Source organism: Saccopteryx leptura, chromosome 7, assembly GCF_036850995.1.
Source record: "Saccopteryx leptura isolate mSacLep1 chromosome 7, mSacLep1_pri_phased_curated, whole genome shotgun sequence".
Taxonomy (NCBI): Eukaryota; Metazoa; Chordata; class Mammalia; order Chiroptera; family Emballonuridae; genus Saccopteryx; species Saccopteryx leptura.
In genome coordinates this window covers 56,568,607-56,591,518 of record NC_089509.1, presented here as the reverse complement: position 1 = coordinate 56,591,518, position 22,912 = coordinate 56,568,607, and the positions used below count along the sequence as shown (strand labels likewise).

At 37.8% G+C, this 22,912-nt stretch overlaps 1 protein-coding gene and 1 non-coding gene across 7 annotated transcripts in view; one reads left to right on the top strand and one right to left on the bottom strand.

The window, feature by feature from the left end:
- The window catches only part of MYO3B (myosin IIIB), a 547,413-nt gene that overhangs the window by 217,470 nt on the left and 307,031 nt on the right, over nt 1-22,912 (bottom strand). For all 6 annotated transcript variants that reach the window (XM_066345578.1, XM_066345581.1, XM_066345576.1 and 3 more), the window contains one exon: nt 20,324-20,403. In XM_066345578.1, the coding sequence (XP_066201675.1) occupies nt 20,324-20,403 (80 nt within the window). The remainder of the gene's footprint in view (nt 1-20,323; nt 20,404-22,912) is intronic.
- Nucleotides 20,728-20,803, top strand: TRNAA-UGC (transfer RNA alanine (anticodon UGC)). Its single transcript has one exon. It is a non-coding gene; the product is annotated as a tRNA-Ala (tRNA).

Genomic DNA, 22,912 nt, shown 5'->3' with positions numbered 1-22,912 from the left:
TAATCCCAATCCTTTTCACTATTTCTCATACTAACAATTTTCCATAGAAACTACAAACATATATAAGCTGAACCCCTACAGATGGTTGGGGTCTCTCTTTCTTCTTTCATAAGGAGAGTCCACCACTCTATGGAGTGACTTTTCTTGCTCATCTTTTCTGCTCAGTAAAACTTGCTTTTCCACTTTAACCTCTTTCCTGGCTTGCCTCTTGAATTCTTTCCTGACCAAAGCCAAGAACACTCTTGGCTTAAGGGCTCAAGTTCCCACTAGGGACTTGCCACTTGGCATCAAATCTAAATGAGGGAATTTTGGATATGCACATACAAGAGTTATCTGTCTTGGCCCTTCAAACTAGGAGACCTTTGTCTGCACTGGGCTTATCATGAACTTTGGAGAATTCCAATCAACTGCAAAATATCAAAACCAAGAGAGATGAGAAAGTTGTTTTCTAACCTAAGAACTTGTCTTCCTGAGCTAATTTAAGAGTCTCATTTAATTAAAAAAAGAAAAAGTATCTTGGAAACAATCCAGAAAGGAGATTTTATTAGAGGCTCATCTAGTAAATAGTTCTTCCCAAAGGTGAGGCTTTCACAAGATAAAAACAGCTCCAAAGTATAAGCTTTTACTCATAGGAGAAAAAAGAGACTAAAAAAAAAAAAATATGTGCTATTATAGAAAACAGGGTTTTGGGGTCAGATACGCCTTGTTCAAACTCTGGCTCTCCCACTTACTAGCTGGATAGCTTTGGACTTGTTATTTAACTTCTCAAAGCCTCTGTTTTCCTCATTAGTAAAAAACACTGCCTTCCACACACACGGACTCAGTCAGTCCCCCTTTCATCATTAGTGTACTTGATTTAGTTTTAGTTGCATGATCAATGTCAAGGATCAGAATTTTGTTCCGTGGCAGAAAGTAAGTACTAGCTCCCATGCAAATAGCAAAGAGATCTTTTTATTCATTGGCAGAGAAAATACTTCCAATTAAAACCAATTTCAAAATAGTCAGTAGAACCAATATTCTGACTAAAACCATTGCCTGTCTAACCCAGTAGACCTTTTTCTTACAATACCAATTTATACAATTGGAGCTGAACAAGGTTGCTTTTTGGCCACATGACTAATGTCCTGCTGGGTTCCTTGTGAGGGGTGCTGGTTAGCCTTCAAAGTAGTCTTGAGTAACCTTTATCAACTGTGCTACAGACCCCAAACCCATAGGATATAAGCATGCTTTGAAATGGTTATCAAAACATGAATAATAAAACATTTATTATTATATTACCTTTGTGAAATCACTATACTGAACACTTTGCCTACATTGTCACTGAATTCTCAAATTACCCTTTGGGGTAAATGTTTTCACTATTCTGATTACACATATGAGCAAGTCAAGGCTCAGAGATTTTAGGTAAATTTCCCAGTCTTACAGCAAGTAATTGGCCATGCCTAGATCTGAACTTTGTTCTGATTCCAAAACCTACTTTTTAAACATCATTTACTGCCATTCCATATGGTTGGTATAACTTAAAACAACAATCTGGAACCATGGAATTATTAAAAAGATTTGCCTCATCTGTCAACTAAATTTACTCTAGGATAGAGACATAGACTCCAAAGTCTCACAAACAATCTCGATTGCAGCAATATATGAAAAAATAAAGGGTTTTTATTCTCTAGTCTTGGTTAGTGGCCACTCTTTGCATCCTGAAAGCTCAGAAGTGCTTATATTTATCTTCTCGATGAGGCCTCTGTCAAGAAATTTTACTGCTATCAAGTGACCCATTTCTTTCTTTATTTTTCTTAAATTTTATTTAGAAAATTAAACTTAATAGGGTGACATTGATCAATAAGAGTACATAGGCTTCAGGTAAACGTTTCTAGAGCATTTGAACTATTCATTATGTTGTATATCCATCACCCAAAGTCAAATCATTTTATATAACTGTATATTTATCCCCCTTTACTCCCTTCTCCACATCCCATGCCCCACACCCCCCTCCTCCTGATAACCACTTCACTTTTATCTATATCAGGGGGGATCCCCAAACTTTTTACACAGGGGGCCAGTTCACTGTCCCTCAGACCGTTGGAGGGCCGGACTATAGAAAAAAACTATGAACAAATTCCTATGCACACTGCACATATCTTATTTTAAAGTAAAAAAAACAAAACGGGAACAGCCCTAGCCAGTTGGCTCAGTGGTAGAGCATCAGCCTGGCATGCAGAGTCCCGGGTTTGATTCCTGGCCAGGGCACACAGGAGAAGCGCCAATCTGCTTCTCCACCCCTCCCCCTCTCCTTCCTCTCTGTCTCTCTCTTCCCCTCCCGCAGCCAAGGCTCCATTGGAGCAAAGTTGGCCCAGGCGCTGAGGATGGCTCTGTGGCCTCTGCCTCAGGTGCTAGAATGGCTCTGGTTGCAACAGAGCGATGCCCCAGATGGGCAGAGCATCACCCCCTGGTGGGCATGCTGGGTGGATCCCGGTTGGGCGCATGCGGGAGTCTGTCTGACTGCTTCCCTGTTTCCAACTTTTTTTTTAAAGAAAAAAGTTAAAAAAACCCAAAAAACAGGAACAAATACAATATTTAAAATAAAGAACAAGTAAATTTAAATCAACAAACTGACCAGTATTTCAATAGGAACTATGCTCCTCTCACTGACCACCAATGAAAGAGGTGCCTCTTCCGGTAGTACGGCAAGGGCCAGATAAATGGCCTCAGGGGGCCACATGCAGCCCACAGCCGTAGTTTGGGAACCCCTGATCTATATCCATGAGTCTCAGTTTTATATCCCACCTATGTGTGAAATCATATTGTTCTTAGCTTTTTCTGATTTACTTATTTCACTCAGTATAATGTTATCAAAGAACATCCATGTCGTTGTAAACGGCAATATGTCACCATTTCTTCTGGCTGAGTGGTATTCCACTGTATATATGTACCACATCTTCTTTATCCAATCCTCTATGGAAGGACACTTTGGTTGTTTCCATGTCTTAACCACTGAGAATAATGCTGCGATGAACATGTGTCTTTACATATCAATGTTTTTGAGAGATACCCAGTAGAGAGATTGCTGGGCCATATGGTAGTTCTATTCTTAATTTTTTGAGGAACCACCATACTTTCTTCCATAATGGTTGTACTAATTTGCATTCATACCAGCAGTGAATAAGCATTCCTTTTTCTCCACAGCCTCTCCAACACTTGTTATTACCTGTCTTGTTGAAATAGCCAATCTAACAGGTGTGAGGTGGTATCTCATTGTAGTTTTAATTTGCATTTCTCAAAAAGCTAGTGAAGATGAGCATCTTTTCAATATCTGTTGGCTGTTTGTATGTATTCTTGGGAGAAGTGTCTGTTCAGGTCCTCTCCCCATTTTTAAATTGGATTGTTTGCTTGTTTGTTGCTGAGCTTAGTGAGCTCTTTATATGTTTTAAGTGTTAACCCCTTATTGGAGCTGTTGTTTGCAAATATCATCTCCCATTTAGCTGGCTGCCTATTTGTTTTTATTTTCAGTTTCTCTTGCTACACAGAAACTTTTTAGTGATATAGTCCCATTCATTTACTGTTGCCTTTACTTCCCTTGCCTTTGGGGTCAAATTCATAAATAGCTTTCTATAGCCAAGGTCCATGACTTTAAAACCTATGTTTTCTTCTATGTAATTTATTGTTTCAGATCTTGTATTTAGGTCTTTGATCCATTTTGAATTAATGTTTATGCAGGGTGACATACTATAGTCAAGTTTCATTCTTTTGCATGTGGCTTTCCAATTTATTTTCCCAGCACCATTCATTGAAGAGGCTTTTATTTCTTCATTGAGTGTTTTTGGCTCCTTTGTCAAAGATTATTTGGAGATATATATTGATATTGATATTGATATATATGATACACACACACACACACACACACACACACACACACACACATATATATATATATATAAAATTTGGTTTTATTTCTGGGATCTCGATTCTGTTCCATTGGTCTGTTTGTCTATTTTTCTGCCAATACCATGCTGTTTTGATTATCGTGGTTCTGTAGTATAAATTGAAGTCAGGTAGCGTGATTCCTCTGGCTTCATTCTTTTCCCTCAGGATTGCTTTGGCTATTTAGGGTTTTTTATGGTTCGATACAAATCTGGTAATTTTTGTTCTATTTCTTTTAAAAAAAATGACAGTGGGATTTTGATGGATATTGCATTAAATTTGTATATTTCTTTGGGTAATGTGGCCATTTTAACTATATTGACTCTTCCAATCTATGAACATGGAATTTTTCTATTTTACTGTGTCTTTTTCAATTTCTTTCAATAATGCTTTGTAGTTTTCAGTATATAGGTCCTTCACATTCTTTGTTAAGCTTATTCCTAGGTATTTTAATTTTTTGTAGCAAATGCAATAAAAAAAATTTTTTTTAAGTTTATTTTCTAAAAATTATCATTGACATATAGAAAAGCTATAGACTTTTGTATATTAATTTTGTATCCTGTGACTTTACTATATATTGGTTTATTATTTCTAATAGTTTTTTGGTAGAGTCTTTGGGGTTTTCTATTCAATATATACAGGATCATGTCATCTGCAAAAAGTGATACCTTTACTTCTTCTTTCCCGATATGGATGCCTTTTATATCTTTCTCTTGCCAGATCACTCCGGCTAAAACTTCCAGAACTATATTGAATAAGAGTAGAGAAGGTGGGTAGCCTTGTCTTGCTCCTGTTTAGAGGAAAAGCCTTCATTTTTTCACCATTTAGAATATTAGCTGATTGTTTGTCATATATGGCCTTTATTATATTGAGGTACTTACCTTCTATTCCCATTTCATTGAGTGTTTGAAACATAAAGAGATGTACCTTATTAAATGCCTTTCTGCATCTATTGATAAGATCATATGGTTTTTGTTGTTTTGTTAATGTAGTGTATTATGTTGATTGATTTACATATGTTGAACCATATTTGTGCTCCAGGAATACATCTCACTTGATTGTGATGTATATATATTTTTAATGTATTGTTGTATTCAATTTGCTAGCATTTCCTTTAGGATTCTTGCATCTGTATTCATTAGAGATATTGATCTGTAGGTTCCTTTCTTTGTGTAGTCCTTGCTAGGTTTTGGTATGAGGGTTATGTTGGCCTCATGTGTTTAGGAAGTATTGCTTCTTCTATTTTTTGGAAGACTTTGAGAAGGATAGGAACCAACTCTTTTATGAATGTTTTGTAGAATTCACTAGTGTAGCCATCTGGTCCTGGACTTTTATTTTGGGGGCGTTTTTTTCTGTTTGTTTGTTTTGGTTTTAATTTGTTATCTTTACATAGTTACATGTATACCCCCGAATATATCTCCCTTCCCTCCTTGTTCTCCTTGATACCCCCTTTCACCCCTCGCCCCTCCGCCTTCCCCCCTTTCCTCCATAATTTACTGTCCTGCCCTCAATCTCTCTGTGTTATGTTTATATACTTTCACTAATCTCTTTCCTTTCTTTGATCTCCTACTCTCTTCCCCTTTCCCTCTGGACTTTTTGACCCTTTCTCTACCTCTCTTCCATTCCTTAGTTCTCATTGTTCATTGGATTTCTCATATGAATGAAGTCATATGATATTTTTCTTTCTCTGCCTGGCTTATTTCGCTTAGCATAATAGACTCCAGGTCCATCCATGTTGCTGCAAAAGGTCAGATTTCCTTCTTTTTCACAGCTGCATAATATTCCATTGTGTATCTGTACCACAGCTTTTTGACCCACTTGTCTACTGATGGACACTTGGGCTGTTTCCAGATCTTGGCTATTGTAAACAATGCTGTAATAAACATGGGGGTGCATTTCTTCTTTAAAATTGGTGATTTTTTTGGCCCTGGCCGGTTGGCTCAGTGGTAGAGCATTGGCCTGGCGTTCAGGAGTCCCGGGTTCGATTCTTGGCCAGGGCACACAGGAGAAGCGCCCATCTGCTTCTCGACCCCTCCCCCTCTCCTTCCTCTCTGTCTCTCTTTTCCCCTCCCACAGTCAAGGCTCCATTGGAGCAAAGATGGCCCGGGTGCTGAGGATGGCTCTGTGGCCTCTGCCTCAGGCACTAGAGTGGCTCTGGTCACAACAGAGCGATGCCCCGATGGGCAGAGCATCGCTCCCTGGTGGGCGTGCTGGGTGGATCCCGGTCGGGCGCATGCGGGAGTCTGTCTGACTGCCTCCCTGTTTCTGGCTTTGGAAAAATACAAAAAATAAAAATAAAAATAAATTGGTGATTTTTTATTCTTAAGATATATTCCTAGAAGTGGGATAGCTGGGTCAAAAGGCAGTTCTATTTTTAATTTTTTGGGAAATCTCTATACTGTTTTCCACAGTGGCTGCACAAGTCTGAATTCCCACCAGCAGTGCAGGAGGGTCCCCTTTTCTCCACACCCTTGCCAGCACGTTATGTGTTGTTTTGTTAATGAGTGCCATTCTGACAGATGTGAGGTGGTATCTCATTGTGGTTTTAATTAGCATTTCTCTAATGATTAGTGATGTTGAACATTTTTTCATATGCCCATTGGCCATTTGTATGTCCTCTTTAGAGAAGTGTCTATTCAGTTCTTTTGCCCAATTTTTGTTTGGATTGTTTACTTTCCTGGTGTTGAGTTTTACAAGTTCTTTGTAGATTTTGGTTATTAACCCCTTATCAAACATGTTGGCAGATATGCTCTCCCATTGTGTGGGTTGTCTTTTTATTTTGTTCATGTTGCCTTTTGCTGTGCAAAAGCTTTTAGTTTGATATAATGCCATTTGTTCATCCTGCCCTTTATTTCACTTGCCCATGGAGTTAAATCAGCAAATATCATATATTGCTGTGAGAGATGTTGGAGACCTTACTGCCTATGTTTTCTTCCAAGATTATCATGGTTTCATGACTTACATTCAAGTCTTTTAACCATTTTAAGTTTATTTTTGTGAATCGTGTAAGTTGGTGGTCTAGTTTCATTTTTTGCATGTATTTGTCCAATTTTCCCAACACCATTTGTTAGAGTGATTGTCTTTACTCCATTGTATGCTCTTACCTCTTTTGTCAAATATCAGCTGACCATAAAGGTGTGAGTTTATTTCTGGGCTCTCTGTTCTGTCCCATTGATCTGTATGCCTGTTCTTATGCCAGTACCTAGCTGTTTTGAGTACAATAGCCTTGTAGTATAACTTGATTTATCAGGAAGTATGATACCCCCTGCTTTATTTTTCTTCTTCAAGATTGCTAAGGCTATTCGTGTTCTTTTTTGGTTCTATATAAGTTTTTGGAATATTTGTGCCATATCTTTTAAGTATGACATTGGTAATTTAATAGGAATTGCATTGAATTTGTAGATTGCTTTGGGTAGTGTAGACATTTTAATGATATTTATTCTTCCTATTCATGAACATGGTATGTGCTTCCACTTATTTGTATCTTCCTTGATCTTTTTAACAATGTTTTATAGTTTCTGGAGAACAGGTCTTTAACCTCCTTGGTTAAATTTACTCCTAGGTACTTTATTTTTTTGGTTGTAATAGTGAGAGGATTGTTTCCTCAATTTCTCTTTCTGACATTTCACTGTTGGTGTGTATAAATGCTACTGATTTCTGAATACTGATTTTATGACCTGCCACCTTGCTGAATTCATTTATGAGTTCCAGTAGTTTTTTGACTGAGACTTTAGGGTTTTCTAGTACAGTATCAAGTCATCAGCAAATAATGTAAGTTTTACTTTTTCTTTTCCAATTTGGATGCTTTTTATATCTTCTTCTTGTCTCATTGCTGCAGCTAGGATTTCCATAACTATGTTGAATAAGAGTGGTGAAAGGGGCACCCCTGCCTTGTTCCTGTTCTAAAGGGGATTGCTTTTAATTTTTGCCCATTGAGTATGACGTTGGCTGTGAGTTTGTCATAGATGGCCTTTATTATGTTAAGATATGATCCGTGTATTTCCACTTTGCTGAGAATTTTGATCATAAATGGGTGCTAGATTTTTATCAAATGGTTTTTCTGCATGTATTGATATTATCGTGTGGTTTTTATCCTTACTTTTGTTAATGTGATGAATTACATTGATTGATTTGCAAATATTGTACCAGCCTTGCCTCCCAAGAATAAATCCCACTTGATCATGATGTATGATTTTTTTCATGTATTGCTGGATCTGATTTGCTAATATTTTGTTGAGAATTTTAGCATCTGGAATATTGGCCTATAGGTTTCTTTCTTTGTAGTGTCTTTACTTGATTTTGGAATAAGGATTATGTTCACTTCATAAAAGGAGTTTGGAAGTTTTCCCTCCTCTTGAATTTTTGAAATAGCTTGAGAAGGATAGGAGTTATTTCTTCTTTGAATATTTGGTAAAATTAGCCTGTGAAGCCTAATTAGGCCCAGGAGAGTTGTTTGTTGGGAGTTTTTGATTACTGTTTCAATCTCTTTTGGTGTTATCAGTCTGTTCAGGTTTTCTGATTTTTCCATATTGATTTTTGAATGATTATATTTTTCAAAGAGTTTATCCATTTCATCGAGGTTGTCCCATTTTGGGGCATACAGTTCTTCATAGTATTTTCTTACAATCTTTTGAATTTCTGCTGTGTCAGTTGTTACTTCTCCTCTCTCATTTCTAATTTTATTTATTTTGGTACTCTCTCTTTTTTTTCTTGGTGAGTCTGGTTAAAGGTTCATCAATTTTGTTTACCTTTTCAAAGAACCAACTCTTGGTTTCATTGACCTTTTGTATTTTTTGTTTGTTTGTTTTTGCCTCTATGTCATTTATTTCCACTCAGATCTTTATTATTTCCTTTCTTCTACTTCCTCTAGGCTTTACTTGCTGTTCTTTTTCTAGTTCTTTTAAGTGCAGGGTTAAGTTGTTTATTTGAGCTTTTTCTTGCTTCTTAAGTTATGCCTGTAATGCTATGAACTTCCCTCTCAGGATTGCTTTTGCTGTGTCCTATAAATTTTGAGTTGTTGTATGTTCATTTTCACTGGCTTCAAGGAATTTTTTTATTTCTTCCTTGATCTCATTGTTAGCCCATTCATTATTTAATAGCATGCTATTTAGTATCCAAGTGTATGAATGTTATCCAGTTTTTCTATTGTAGTTGATTTCTAGTTTCATGCTGTTGTGATCAGAGAAGGTCCTTGATACGATTTCAATCTTCTTAAATTTATTAAGACTTGTTTTGTGTCCTAACATGTGGTCTATCCTAGAAAATGTACCATAAGCACTTGAAAAGAATATATATTCTGCTGCTTGGGGGTGAAAGGTTCTAAAGATATCTATTAAATCCAGTTGATCTAGTGTGCATTTAAGACTGCTGTTTCTTTGTTAATTTTCTGTGTGGAGGTTCTATCCATTGATGTTAGTGGGGTATTAAAATTCCCTACTATAATACTACTGCTGTTGATTTCACCCTTTTGGTCCATCAAAATCTGTTTTATATATTTAGGTATTCCTATATTAGGCACATATTTGTTTGTAATGGTTATATCTTCCTGTTGTAATGCTTCCTTTATCATTATGTAGTGACCTTCTTTATCTCTTACTATATAGCCTTTGCTTTAAAGTTTATTTTGTCAGATATTAGTATCACCACCCCAGCTTTTTTTTCCTTTCCATTTGCATGAAATATTTTTTCCCATCCCTTTACTCTCAGTCTATGTGTATCTTTTGTTCTGAGGTCGGTCTCTTATAGACAGCATATGTACAGGTGCTGTTTTCTTATCCATGCAGTTACCTTATGTCTTTTGATTAGAGCATTTAATCCATTTACATTTAAGGTTATTATTGATATGTGGTTGTTTATTGCCATTTTATTCTTTACATCTATAATCATCTTTTTCTTGACTTCTTTTTCCCTTTGCTCTTTCTACAGGAAGCCCCTTAACATTTCCTGCAGTACTGGTTTGGTTGAGTTTTGTGGGGGGGTTTTTTGTCTGGGAAGCTTTTTCTTTCTTTTTCAATTTTAAACAATAACCTTGCTGGATAAAGAAGTCTTGGTTATAGGTTCTTGTTCTGCATTACTTTGAATATTTCTTGCCATTTCCTTCTGGCCTCAAGTGTTTCTGTTGAAAAGTCAAATGTCATCCTTTTGAGGGCTCCTCTATAGGTAACTGACTTCCTTTCTCTTGCTGCTCTTAGTATTTTTTCTCTATCTCTTAACTTTGCTATTTTAATTATGATGTGTCTTGATGTAGGCCTCATTGGGTTTCTTTTTATCTGGACTCTCTGTACTTCTTGAACTTGTGTGACTTTTTCCTTCATCAATATAGGAAAGTTTTTAGCTATGATTTCTTCAAACAGTTTCTCTATCCCTTGTTCTTTCTCTTCTCCTTCAGGAATCCCCATGATGCAGATGTTATTTCTCTTCATATTGTCACAGAGTTCTCTTATAGTTTCCTCAGACTTTTTGAGCCTCTTTTCTTTTTGCTGCTCTGTTTCTGTGTTTTATTTATCTTGTTCTCTAATTTGCTGATTTGATCCTCTGCTTCATCCAGCCTGCTGTTGATTTCTTCTAGTGTAGTCTTTATTTCTGATATTGTAATTGCCATTTCTGATTGGTTCTTTTTTATGATATCAGTTTCCTTTTTGATGCTTGCAATTTCTTTATTTAGGTGCTCATTAAGTCCATCTATTGTAGCTTTGAGATCCTTAAGTATCCTAACAATCATTATTTTAAACTCTGCATCTGGTATTTTGATTATTTCCATCTCATTCATTTCTTTTTCTGGGGATTTTTCTTGTTGATTCATATGGTTTACATTCCTCTCTCTTCCCGTTCTTTGTGTGTGTGGTTTGCAAGCTTGTTAGAGTTGTGGGTCAGAGGTTGGTTTATGGAATGCGGCTTCTTCTCCAGGACTTTATTCCTCAGCCTCTGCTAGTTGCTTGGATTTTAATTCTCCTTAACTAATAGAGCTGCTTAAAAGTCTTAATTTCCCTGTTGTTTGTTTACTGTGTCCAGCAGGAAGCATCTATGTTTGCTCATCTCAGCAGGGGGCTTTGTTTAGGAGGGGGGAAGTGGGCATATCTTGTGTTTTTTTGTTTGTTTGTTTTTGGCCCTAGTTGAAACTGTATCCAGGAATGCGGTAGGTGAGGCCTCTGAGAAACAAAAGGTGTGTTCTGCCCAGCACCTTTCCAGGAGCAGGGCATGTTCTCAGTATAAAGGGGTAGTATAGCTTGGGTCTCCCTGGAAACCTGAGTCACTGCCCCTCCCTTTTATTTCCTCCTTTCTGAAAAACCTTTCATGCTGATTGGAGCTGGAGAGCTTTTTGGAGGTAGGTCAACTGGTTCCACACTAGACTTGTGCAGGGTGGAGGGAGTGACCCCTCCCCCAGCTATGGTCACCTCAGCACTGGAGAATGACTCAGCTCAGCTCAGCATTTGGGGAGGTTATGATAGTTGTTTCTATTTCCCCCCTTCTTTTGGGTCTATTTAGGCTTTTAACTTCTTTGTGACTCAGTTTAGGAAGATTGTATAGTTATAGAAATTTATCCGTTTCTTCTATGTTGTTGAATTTGGTGGCATATAATCTTTCATAGTATTCTACTATGATCCTGTGTATATCTATGATGCCTGTGATAATTTCTCCTTTTTCATTTCAGATTTTATTTATGTGAGTTTTTTCTCTTTTTTCCTTAATGAATTTAGCTAAAGGTTTGTTAATTTTATTGATTTTTTGAAACAACCAGCTTTTTGTTGTATTAATTTTTTCTATAGTTTTTTTGTTCTCTTTTCCATTTAGTTCTGCTCTAGTTTTTACTTTTTACTTTTTCTTTTCTTTTGTTGACTTTAGGTTGCCTTTGTTCTTCTTCTTCTAGATTTTTTAAGCTGTGATGTTAGGTTGTTTACTTGGAATCTCTCTTGTTTCTTGATGTAAGCCTGTGATGATACAAATTTTCTTCTTATTAATGATTTTGCTGTATCTCAGAAATTTTGATATGTTGTGTTGTCATTTTTGTTTGTCTATATATATCTTTTGACCTCTGCTTTTATTTCTTCTTTGACCCACTCATTTTTTAGAAATATGTTGTTTAATTTCCACATTTTTGTGGGTTTCTTATCTTCTGTTTTGCAGTTGAATTCTAACTTCAAAGCCTTATGGTCAGAAAATATAATTGGTATAATTTCAATCTTGCTGAATTTGTTGATGTTTGTTTTTTGGCCCAACATATGGTCTATTCTTCAGAATGTTCCATGCACACTGGAGAAGAATGTGTAATCTGATTTTCTGTGATAAAATGTCCCATAAATGCCTATTATGTTCATTTGGTCTAGTGCAGACATGGCCAACATATGGCCTATGGGCTGGATTTGGCCCACATAATGAGTTTATGCAGCCCGTGATTATATTTTTAATATTCTCTGCACGATGCACTGTGGAAATGAAATAAGTGGTACTTTTAAATTGTTATACATAAACTACGATATCTAACCATTATACAACAATGAAAGTTAAAATCTCAGCTACTAAGAAGTGGAAGCATCTTTGATTATTGGAAATCAAGTTATTTAAGAAGATAATGATACGCAGAAAAGAATTCCTCATGTGACTAATCTAGGGTTAGCTTCCAATAATTGGTTGAATGAATTTGGGATATTTCTTTATTTTTAAAAAAAACTCCATTATAAAGATTTACAACTTTTGTACTCAACTGTGCAATTTTTATAAGCAATTGAATAATGGAAAATATGGAAATTTTAAAAAACTTGCCAAGGAATATTTAGTAATCTTCAGCTCAACTTATATTTGTGAGCAAACTTTTTCTTTAATGAATCTAAATAAAAGTACAACAAAATCAAGATTGAATGATTTACATTTGGAGACTGTGTTAAGAATAGCTACTATAAGTATAGAGCAAGATATTAAAAAATAATAGATGATGCAAAACGCCTCAACATGTCACATTAGTTTTTTTGTTAATTTGTTGTACTAAATTACTTACATTTATCCATAAACAAATTGCATAATAAAATTTTGTTTACTTAAATGAATCGATTTTGTATTTAACATTTTTTAATGTTAATATTTCATCCGGCCCATGAAAAAAGTTTTCTTTCTAATCTGGCCCAGGGGCAAAAACTGTTGGCCACGCCTGGTCTAGTCATTTAGGCTAATATTTCTGTATTGATTTTCGGTTTTAATGATCTATCAAAAGCCATCAAGGTATGTTGAGTTCTTTAAGTATGATTGTGTTTTTGGCTGCTTCTATTTTTATATCAGTTAGCAGATGTCCTATATTTTGGTGCTCTTTGGTTCAGTGCATATATATTAAGAAGTGTTATGTCTTCCTGACACAATGTTTCCTTTATCATTATAAAATGTTCATCTTTGTCTCTAGTTACCTTCCTTGTCTTGAAGTCAGTGTTGTCAGATATGAGTATGGCTACATCTGCTTTTCTTTGGATATTATTTGCTTGGAGAATCATTTTCCAACCTTTCACTTTGAGTCTACTTTTGTCCTTGCAGCTCAGATGTGTCTTTTGAAGGCATTATATGGTTGGGTGTTTCTTTTTGATCCTATCTGCTAGTCTGTGCCTCTTTATTGGTGAGTTCAGTTCATTTATATTTTGGGTAATTATTGACATTTGAGGATTTCTTATAGCCATTTTATGTTTTGTTTTCTGGTAGCTCTGTGTCTCATTTGATTCTTCTTTTTTTTTCTTTCTGTCAGTTGTTTTTGTTTGGTGGTATTCCATAGGTTATTCGCCCATTTCTTTTTTTTTAAGCCATGTGTTCTTTAATGGCTTTTTTTATGGGTGGTTACCATTAGGTTATTAAGAGAAAAATATTCATGTCCAAGAGTTCTTTGTCATATAAGTGTTTCTGCACTCCATCCTCTCCTCTTTTATGTTAATATTGTCACAGATTATCCTTCTTTTCATTGTGACCTTATTGGAGCTTTTATTTGTAGTTTTGATTTGTTTTGTTCTTTGTATCTGGTTGAATAACCTCCTTGAGTATTTCTTGCAGTGGGTGTTTTCTGGTGATAAATTCCCTCAGCTTCTGTATGTCTGCAAAAATTTTTATTTCTCCTTTGTATTTGAAGGGTGACTGATGGTTATAGTATTCTTGGCTGGTAATTCCTCTTTTTCACTCTTTTGAATGGTTGGGTCTATTCTCTTCTGGCTTGTAGAGTTTCTGTTGAGAACTCTGATGATAACCTAACGGGCCTTCCTTTGTGTATTATGTTCTTCTTCTCCCTTGATACCTTGAGGATTCTTTCTTTGTCATTGATTTTTGACCATTTTATTATGATGTGCCTTTTAGTATGTCTGTTTGCTTCTTGGATTTAAGGCCCTAAATCTAGCCAGAGGCTTGGGAAATTCTCATCTATTATTTGTTTGAATAGGATCTTCATTTCCTTCACTCTCTCATCATCTTCTGATATACCCATTATTCTTATATTGTTCTTTCTGGTGGAATCAGACAATTCTTGTAAAGCTCTCTCATTTTTTTAAATGTCTGAGTCTCTCTCTTCTCTCTGTAGCATCTCTAGTTGCCTGTCTTTGATATCACTTATTCTCTCCTCTATCTGGTTTGTTCTATTAGCTAAACTTGCTACCTCAGTTTTCAATTCATATATTGAGTTCTTCATCTCTGTATTTAAAGTTTCAATCTCTTTGGTGAGCTCATTAAGTTGCCTTTTGGTGTTTTCTTGTATCTCATTGAGCATTTTCAGAACCTCAGTTTTGAATTTTTTATTATTTAACTCCAAGTTTTCCATGTGATTGAGAATTTTTTTCTAAAGATTTTTCATTTTCTTTTTGAACTATGTCTCTGTCTTGTGTAGCTATGGTATTTGATTTCTTCTTCCTTAATGGCATTTAAGAGAGGTATTGTTAAAAGTTCTAACAATAAACAACTAACCTGACCAGGTGGTGGCACAGTGGATAGAGCATCGGACTGGGATGCCGAGGACCGAGGTTCGAGACCCCGAAGTCGCCAGCTTGAGTGCAGGCTCATCTGGCTTGAGCAAAAAGCTCACCAGCTTGGACCCAAGGTTGCTGGCTTGAGCAAGGGGTTACTCAGTCTACTGAAGGCCCGCAGTCAAGGCACATATGAAAAAGCAATCAATGAACAACTAAGGTGTCACAATGCGCAACAAAAAACTAATGATTGATGCTTCTCATCTCTCCGTTCCTGTCTGTCTGTCCCTGTCTATCCTTCTCTCTGACTCTCTCTATCTGTCTCTTTAAATAAAATAAAATAACTAAAAAAGTAAAAAATAATAATTGGAAAAATACAAAAATATAAAAATTTTAAATTGATGACAAAAAATCCCCACAGAAAACAAAGATCAAAAACCAAAACCAAACAAACAAAACACCCACAAAAAATAAGAAAAAAAAAGTAAAATTCAAAAGAGAAAAGAAAAATAAAAAAGGAAAAATAAATTTCAGTTTTGAGAGGTTACTATTTTCTTCCAGCAGATGTTGCTGTATTACAAATTATAGCTGCATAAAATTTCTGAGCTGTCCTCCACTGAGATGTTGCTGTCATAATGATGTAGCAAGGGCTGTAATTGCATTGGTGGGTGGTGTGTATTGTGAGTGCTTTATGGCTTTATGTCCTTAACAATGGTGGTCTCAGCCCTTGGGTACTCTTTCCCAAGTCTCAACAGACCAGGGGACCAGATGTGGAACACTTCTGTTCTTCAGGAGAGTGGCTCTGTAGAGTTATCTGTTGGGTCTGTCTCTGCCACTTTCTATACCCATGAAGTGAGGGTGGTGGGATCTAAGAGTCAGGAGACTACACCTTGGTTTTCTCTGTCCCTGAACCAAGTGTGGGCTGTGGGCAGACCACGTGAACACTGGCTATGACCCTTGCTCTACTTTGGTTTAGCATATTCCCCACTGTATCTCAATCTCTCCACTCTCCCAGCAGAAGGAAGCCCTGGCACTCTGGGTTTCCCTCTCCATATCCCAGAAGACAAAACCTGGACCCCCGAGCTTTCCTCATCCCCATAGTCCAGCCAAGAAAAAATATTCCCAGTCACTCCAGGTTTGTCTCCTCTCTGGAGTTCACCATGAGTCTGTTTTATCTTCCATCCCTCTTTTCAACCCATCCAACCTCTTGTTCGCTCAGTGTGCGGATCTTTTAGGCATGCCTGCAAGCCCAGCTGGGGTTCCTTTGCTGCATTATAATTGTTCAATTTGTTGAAATTTCAAGGGGAGAGATCAGCAGTATCTCTCATGCTGCCATTACTCTGACATCATCTTGACCTATCCATTCCTTAAGGAAAAAGTCCCTACAGTATCACTCCTCTCAAAAGCTTTGGTAGCACTCATAGGGAAAACAAGGCTGGCACTGACCTCTGGCCCAGGGTGGGGGTGCTGAGTGTATTATAGGCCAGTTCTTGCAAGACTATCTTTGTTATTTTTTGTTGAATAAGAAAGAAAAGAACTGATGGAGTTTTGTTTTGTTTTGTTTTCCTATTGTCAGCCTTCATATTTTCCAATGCCTTAATTAGAACTTCCAACTCATCTCTTTTCCAAGTAAAAATCACTAGTAATTTTCCTCTTACCTATATACATACTTATTATAATGAGGTAAATATATGCCCCACACTAGAAGGCACACTTCTCATACAAGCAGGGCCAGAACAATAATAGCAGCAGTGCAGGAAGGGCAATAACACTATGCTAAAATTCTGAGTGTGGAAGGTAAGGAAATGGGTCCTAACAAAGTCTAGTAGTCAAAAAATCAAATTGAGGAATGGAGGAAAATATAAGCTGACAAAATAGCAGACAACAGTCTTTCATCTTTTTTGTCATGATCCCCCTTTTTTTTTTTTTTGTATTTTTCTGAAGCTGGAAATGGGGAGAGACAGTCAGACAGACTCCTGCATGCGCCCAACCAGGATCCACCCGGCACGCCCACCAGGGGCGATGCTCTGCCCACCAGGGGGCGATGCTCTGCCCCTCTGGGGTGTTGCTCTGCCGCAACCAGAGCCAGTCTAGCGCCTGGGGCAGAGGCCAAGGAGCCATCCCCAGCGCCCGGGCCATCTTTGCTCCAATGGAGCCTCGGCTGCGGGAGGGGAAGAGAGAGACAGAGAGGAAGGAGGGGGGGGGTGGAGAAGCAAATGGGCGCTTCTCCTATGTGCCCCTGGCCGGGAATCAAACCCGGGTCCCCCGCACGCCAGGCCGATGCTCTACCACTGAGCCAACTGGCCAGGGCCTCATGATCCCTTTTAAAATCTGGTAGAAGCCAATACCAACCCCCCCCCATCTATAGTTGATCCTCATTATTGTAGATTCTATACTTGTGAATTTGCCTATTTGCTAAAATTTATTTGCAACTTCCAAATTAATATTTTCAATGCTTTCATAGTCATTCACAGACATACAGAATTGAGAAAGCTTAGAGACACCTGATGTGTGTGTTTCCAGCTGAGATTGAACAATAAGTATCATTTTCAAGGTCTGTTTCAGTGCCTTGATTTTTTGCTTTTATATTTTTGTCTAGTAATTTAATTATTTAAAATAGCCCTTAATTATAGTGCTGAAGTGCTAGCTAGTGTTGCTACATGCAAGAAGACTTTCATATGCCCCTTGGAGAACATACATGTGTTAAATAAGCATGAATTATAGCACTGTTGGCCTTGAGTTCAATGACACAAATACTGTAATTGAAATATTGTTTTATGTAAAGAAATAATGTATATAATTAATTCTTTGTAAGAAATATACATTAAATAAAGTGACTTTAAATAGAAACACACATAAAACAAAATTATATATTAATCAGTTGACAAAAATGTGACCAGAGGCTTACAGGAACCTAACTATATATTTTCATTAGGAGCAATGTTTCAGTATTTGCTGAAGAGATGACAGAAACATTTTTTTTCTAAGTGAGAGGAAGGGAGATAGAGAGAGACTCATGCATGCACACTCACTGGGATCCACCTGGCAACCCCCATATGGGGCCCATACTCTGTCTATCTGGGGCCATGCTCACAAAGATCTATTTTTAGCACCTGAGGCAGAGGTTTCATGGAGCCATCCTCAGAGACTAGGGTCAATGCACTCAAACCAATTGAGTCATGGCTGCGGGAGAAGAGAGAGCTAGAGAAGAGGGAGGAGGTGGGGTGGAGAAGCAGATGGTTGCTTCTCCTGTGTGCCCTGACTGGGAATCAAATCCAGGACATCCATACACCAGGGTGATGCTCTACCACTGAGCCACCTAGCTAGGGGCAGACAGTAATTTTATAAAACATAACTTTCATGAATAATAAGAATCAACTATATTTAACACAAATAAAATTTTACAATTAATATCAAGAGGCTCACAGAATAATTGAAAATTCTATGTCAGTGGTTCTCGACCTGTGGGTCACAACTCTGGGGGTGGGGGTGGGGTCGAATGACCAAAACACAGGGGTCGCTAAAGCCATCGAAAAATACATATTTAAAAATGTATTGTATAATAAATATGTATTTTCCGATGGCTTTAGGCGACCCCTGTATGTATTTTCTGATGGCTTTAGGCGACCCCTGTGTTTTGGTCGTTCGACCCCCCCCCTCCGGGTCGCGACCCACAGGTTGAGAACCGCTGTTCTATGTAAATATCTTCTAGGGATCCCAATAATCCATGTGAAATAGTCCTAATATCTTGTCACAAACTCATGAAGTTGAAAAGTAGAGTATTACACTGGATTATAATAGTAATGTGTTAAAATTGTTAATGAAAATTATCTAGTCCCTACTGAGTACAGTTAAATCTTATTCTCAGAAGATGTAAGTACAGATATGTATGTTTATATCAATTTTGGTATAATATTCAAAAGTAGTATGTGTGGCTATATTGCTTACTCTTTATTAAACACATTATTTAATAATGAATGTAAACAGAAATGTGAAAATTCAGAGTTTTATCACCCCATCACCTTTAACATAGTAGTTTCTTGGTTAGTACATACAGTGAACATTAACGAGCCAGTCCTTGAGATCCTTGGCAAACATAAGCTGGAAGGATGGAACAGTTAAAAATATTTTACATCAGCGGTAGAGCGTCGGCCTAGCGTGCGGAGGACCCGGGTTCGATTCCCGGCCAGGGCACACAGGAGAAGCGCCCATTTGCTTCTCCACCCCTCCGCCGCACTTTCCTCTCTGTCTCTCTCTTCCCCTCCCGCAGCTGAGGCTCCATTGGAGCAAAGATGGCCCGGGCGCTGGGGATGGCTCCTTGGCCTCTGCCCCAGGCTCTAGAGTGGCTCTGGTCGCAATATGGCGACGCCCAGGATGGGCAGAGCATCGCCCCCTGGTGGGCAGAGCATCGCCCCATGGTGGGCGTGCCGGGTGGATCCCGGTCGGGCGCATGCGGGAGTCTGTCTGACTGTCTCTCCCTGTTTCCAGCTTCAGAAAAATGAAAAAAAAAAAAAAAAAAAATATTTTACAGTGGGATATTTATGAACCCTTCAAACATCCCCTTTGCATTGACAAGTACTCTGCTCATTTTTCAGAGGACAGAGAAGAGCAACAGCAAAGGGTTTGGTTTCTTTCCTCCCTGCAGGCTCTATTGGTCCCTGATATCCTCCTCTGTAGGTTGGTGATGGCTTCCAGGAAAAGTGCTTTATCTCTTCCTGAACGGACTTCATTTTCAAGTCATTGTTCTGTGTCTTCAGTAGTTTTTCTGAGAATTAGGCGAAAAGGTCCAGAATATCCCATAGTGGCATAAGAACTACTTTGGGCTGAAGACATGTAAGAATCAACAGTTGCAAGATTCTTTTTCTGAACTCCTCATCTTTGTCTACAAGCAGAGCCTCACAAAAAAATTCAAGTGTCATAAATTTCCTCCATGAGAATTTTGAAGGGAAGATGGACTCCTCTCACCAGAGATGACAAGTCAGCATTGGGGTAAGAAATTGTCTAAATAGACATTGTCATAAACTACGATACCTCTCATCAATTCACCTAAAAGACCATTTACTTTTCCCAGAAATCCTTTGTTCTCCCAAAAATGTGCTGCTCCTTCTCATCTCCTATTAATATGGTATATTAGCCTTAAAATCTAACTGCCTCTTTGAGTCATTTTTTGGTGAACTTCTGTATGTACATGATTAAAATCTATTTTTTCTTTTGCTAATTTATCTGTTTGAATTATTTCATAGTCCTCCAACTACAGAACTTAAGAGGGTAAAGGAAATGATTTTTTCCTTGACACAGGATTGTAAAGGATTCCATGGTGTTGTTTTAGATCTCCTAATCCCTGATTCCTAAATGCCATCAGTCTCTTTTTCAGATTGCCCAGGTAGTAGGCCAGATAAAGGAAACTAATGTTGCCCACCTAGAGCTATTCCCAGGCAGGAGCACCTTTTAATCCACACTATTTTTGGTACAAACCTATTACTTACCTTGGCTCTCCCAGCACTGAAATGTGGAGGCAGAGATCTTGAGGCTGCTGTTATCCTGGCTCTTGTCTGGGCCAAATTACCTGGGTAAAATAACCAAAGACGTTCAAGTAGAGGAAAGTTAAAGAATAGGATCATGAGTAATTTTCTCATTGTGTTCTTATATATTTTTGAATTTTTCAAAAGATCTGCTCTGTGACATCCCAATATGCCATGGTTGCAGGTTCAATTGCCAGTCACATACAAGAATCAATCAATAAACACATAAATAAGTGGAATAACAAATCAATGTTTCTTTCTCTTTCTTCCTTTCTCTCTAAAATCAATAAAGAATTTTAAAAAAAAGAATGCAAAAGTTCTTGATAATTAAAAAATAATCTGCTCTAACTTTGAAAATTCTGGAAGAGGCCCTGGCCGGTTGGCTCAGTGGTAGAGCATTAGCCTTGCGTGCAGGAGTCCCGGGTTCGATTCCCGGCCAGGGCACACAGGAGAAGCACCCATCTGCTTCTCCACCCCTCCCCCTCTCCTTCCTCTCTGTCTCTCTCTTCCCCTCCCGCAGCCAAGGCTCCATTGGAACAAAGTTGGCCCGGGCGCTGAGGATGGCTCTATGGCCTCTGCCTCAGGCGCTAGAATGGCTCTGGATGCAACAGAGCAGCGCCCCAGATGGGCAGAGCATCGCCCCCTGGTGGGCATGCCGGGTGGATCCTGGTCTGGCGCATGCGGGAGTCTGACTGCCTCCCTGTTTCCAACTTCAGAAAAACAAACAAAAAAAACAAAAAAAAAAAAAAGCAAAAGAAAAAAAAAAGAAAATTCTGGAAGAATTTAAAATTTAAAATTTCAATGGTATAAATTACAAAGTATACTAATTATTTATAATAAAAAATTTATAAATAATTTATCATATAAATTGAGTTTCTATTAGTTTCATGAGCAAAAAAAGGAAGTCTCCAATTAATTTAACAAACTAGGAATAGAAAGGCTCTAGATGAAAAGCTCATAGCTAACATACTCAACAGTGAAAAAGTGGAAGCTTTTCCTCTAAGATCAAGAACAAGGCAAGATGTCCACTCTCACCACTTCTATTAAAGATAGTACCAGTAGTCTTAGCTAATGCAGTTAAGCAAGAGAAAGAAATAAAAGGCATCCAAATTATAAAGAAGTAAAATTATCCCTGTTCATAGGTGAAATAATCTCAAATGTAGAAAATATTAAAACTCCCACAAAAAACCTGTTAAAACCGGTTGTAAGGCCAGGAGCCATGGCTGTCACTATCAAAGCAGCCACCTGGCCCATGCAGGTTCCCATTGGATTCGGGCAGATGGTAAAGAAACGGCGGAGTCGGAGGATGGTGGGCCATCCTATTTATTGGTGTCTCACCAAGACAGGCAAACCACAAAAGAAGACAAGGGAAAAGCAGAAAACCAGCTTTTCCCATGAAGGGCAAGGGATCAGGGAAGCCCCTGCAATCGTGATAGCAGGAACTGAGTGAGTAAGCTCCTGGTCTGTCCCACTTTATAGTGTAGAAAACCAAAATCCCTTAATCCAATATACAAACAAGGAAGTCTCCAATACAAAGTCACTTATCCAAGGCATAATTGGATTCCTCATGAGAGTGCACCACCCAGATCATACAATCAGTCAAGGGTGTGCGGAAAAGCTTAGTCCCAAAACCAAACCTTAGGCTACAACGACCTGGCCTGTTTATAGCCTGTCCCCCACACCCAATATAAGTCACAAGCGAGCAAACATATATATCATATTTACAAACTTATTTGACCAACACCGATAAATGAATCCAAAACACATTTGTAAGATATAAAATCACATACAAATGTAACTTGCATTGCTATAATTAAGAATAAAAATCTGAAAAGTAAATTAAGAAAGCAATCCCATTTATAATAGTATCCCATCTTAGGTTCATTGGCTGGAACCCTGCAAATTAGACTGACAGAAGACAGATTAGTATAATAAGAGAAGAACAAGCCGAAGTTTATTAATGTATATATCACACACATACACACAGGAGTACTCCGTGATGAGTAACTCAGAGGGTGGTGAGAATATCTTAACAAAAGGACAATAGATTTTAAAGAAGCAACAAGATGAAGTAAAAGGACTCTGAATTTTTGGAGTAAATTGTGGGATGATAGCTCTATAGGGAAGCTAATGAAAGATAAGGGCTAGTTAGTAATGTTTATTTTTCTGGTACTATCTCTGGGCTGATAAGAGCCTAGAGTTGTCTCTGGTGATTAACTTCTGTTCTTCCTGGTAGGGAGACTAGGGCAAAGAGCTTTTAAAAATTTATATCCTGCTTTACAAATCTTTGTCCTGCTTTTAGGCAAATGGGATTGGGCAGAGAGCTTTTCTTATATCTGCTTCTCAATTGCCTTCAGCTCGAAATAATCCTTATGCTAATATGGTATAAATTGGAATTCCATAGTCTACTACCCTCACAGTGAAGGACAAAAATCACATGATCATATCAAAAGATGCAGAAAAAGCATTTGATAAAATCTAGCATCCATTTATAATAAAACTTTCAGCAAAGCAAGAATAAAGGGAACACACCTCAATGTAAAGAACACGTAT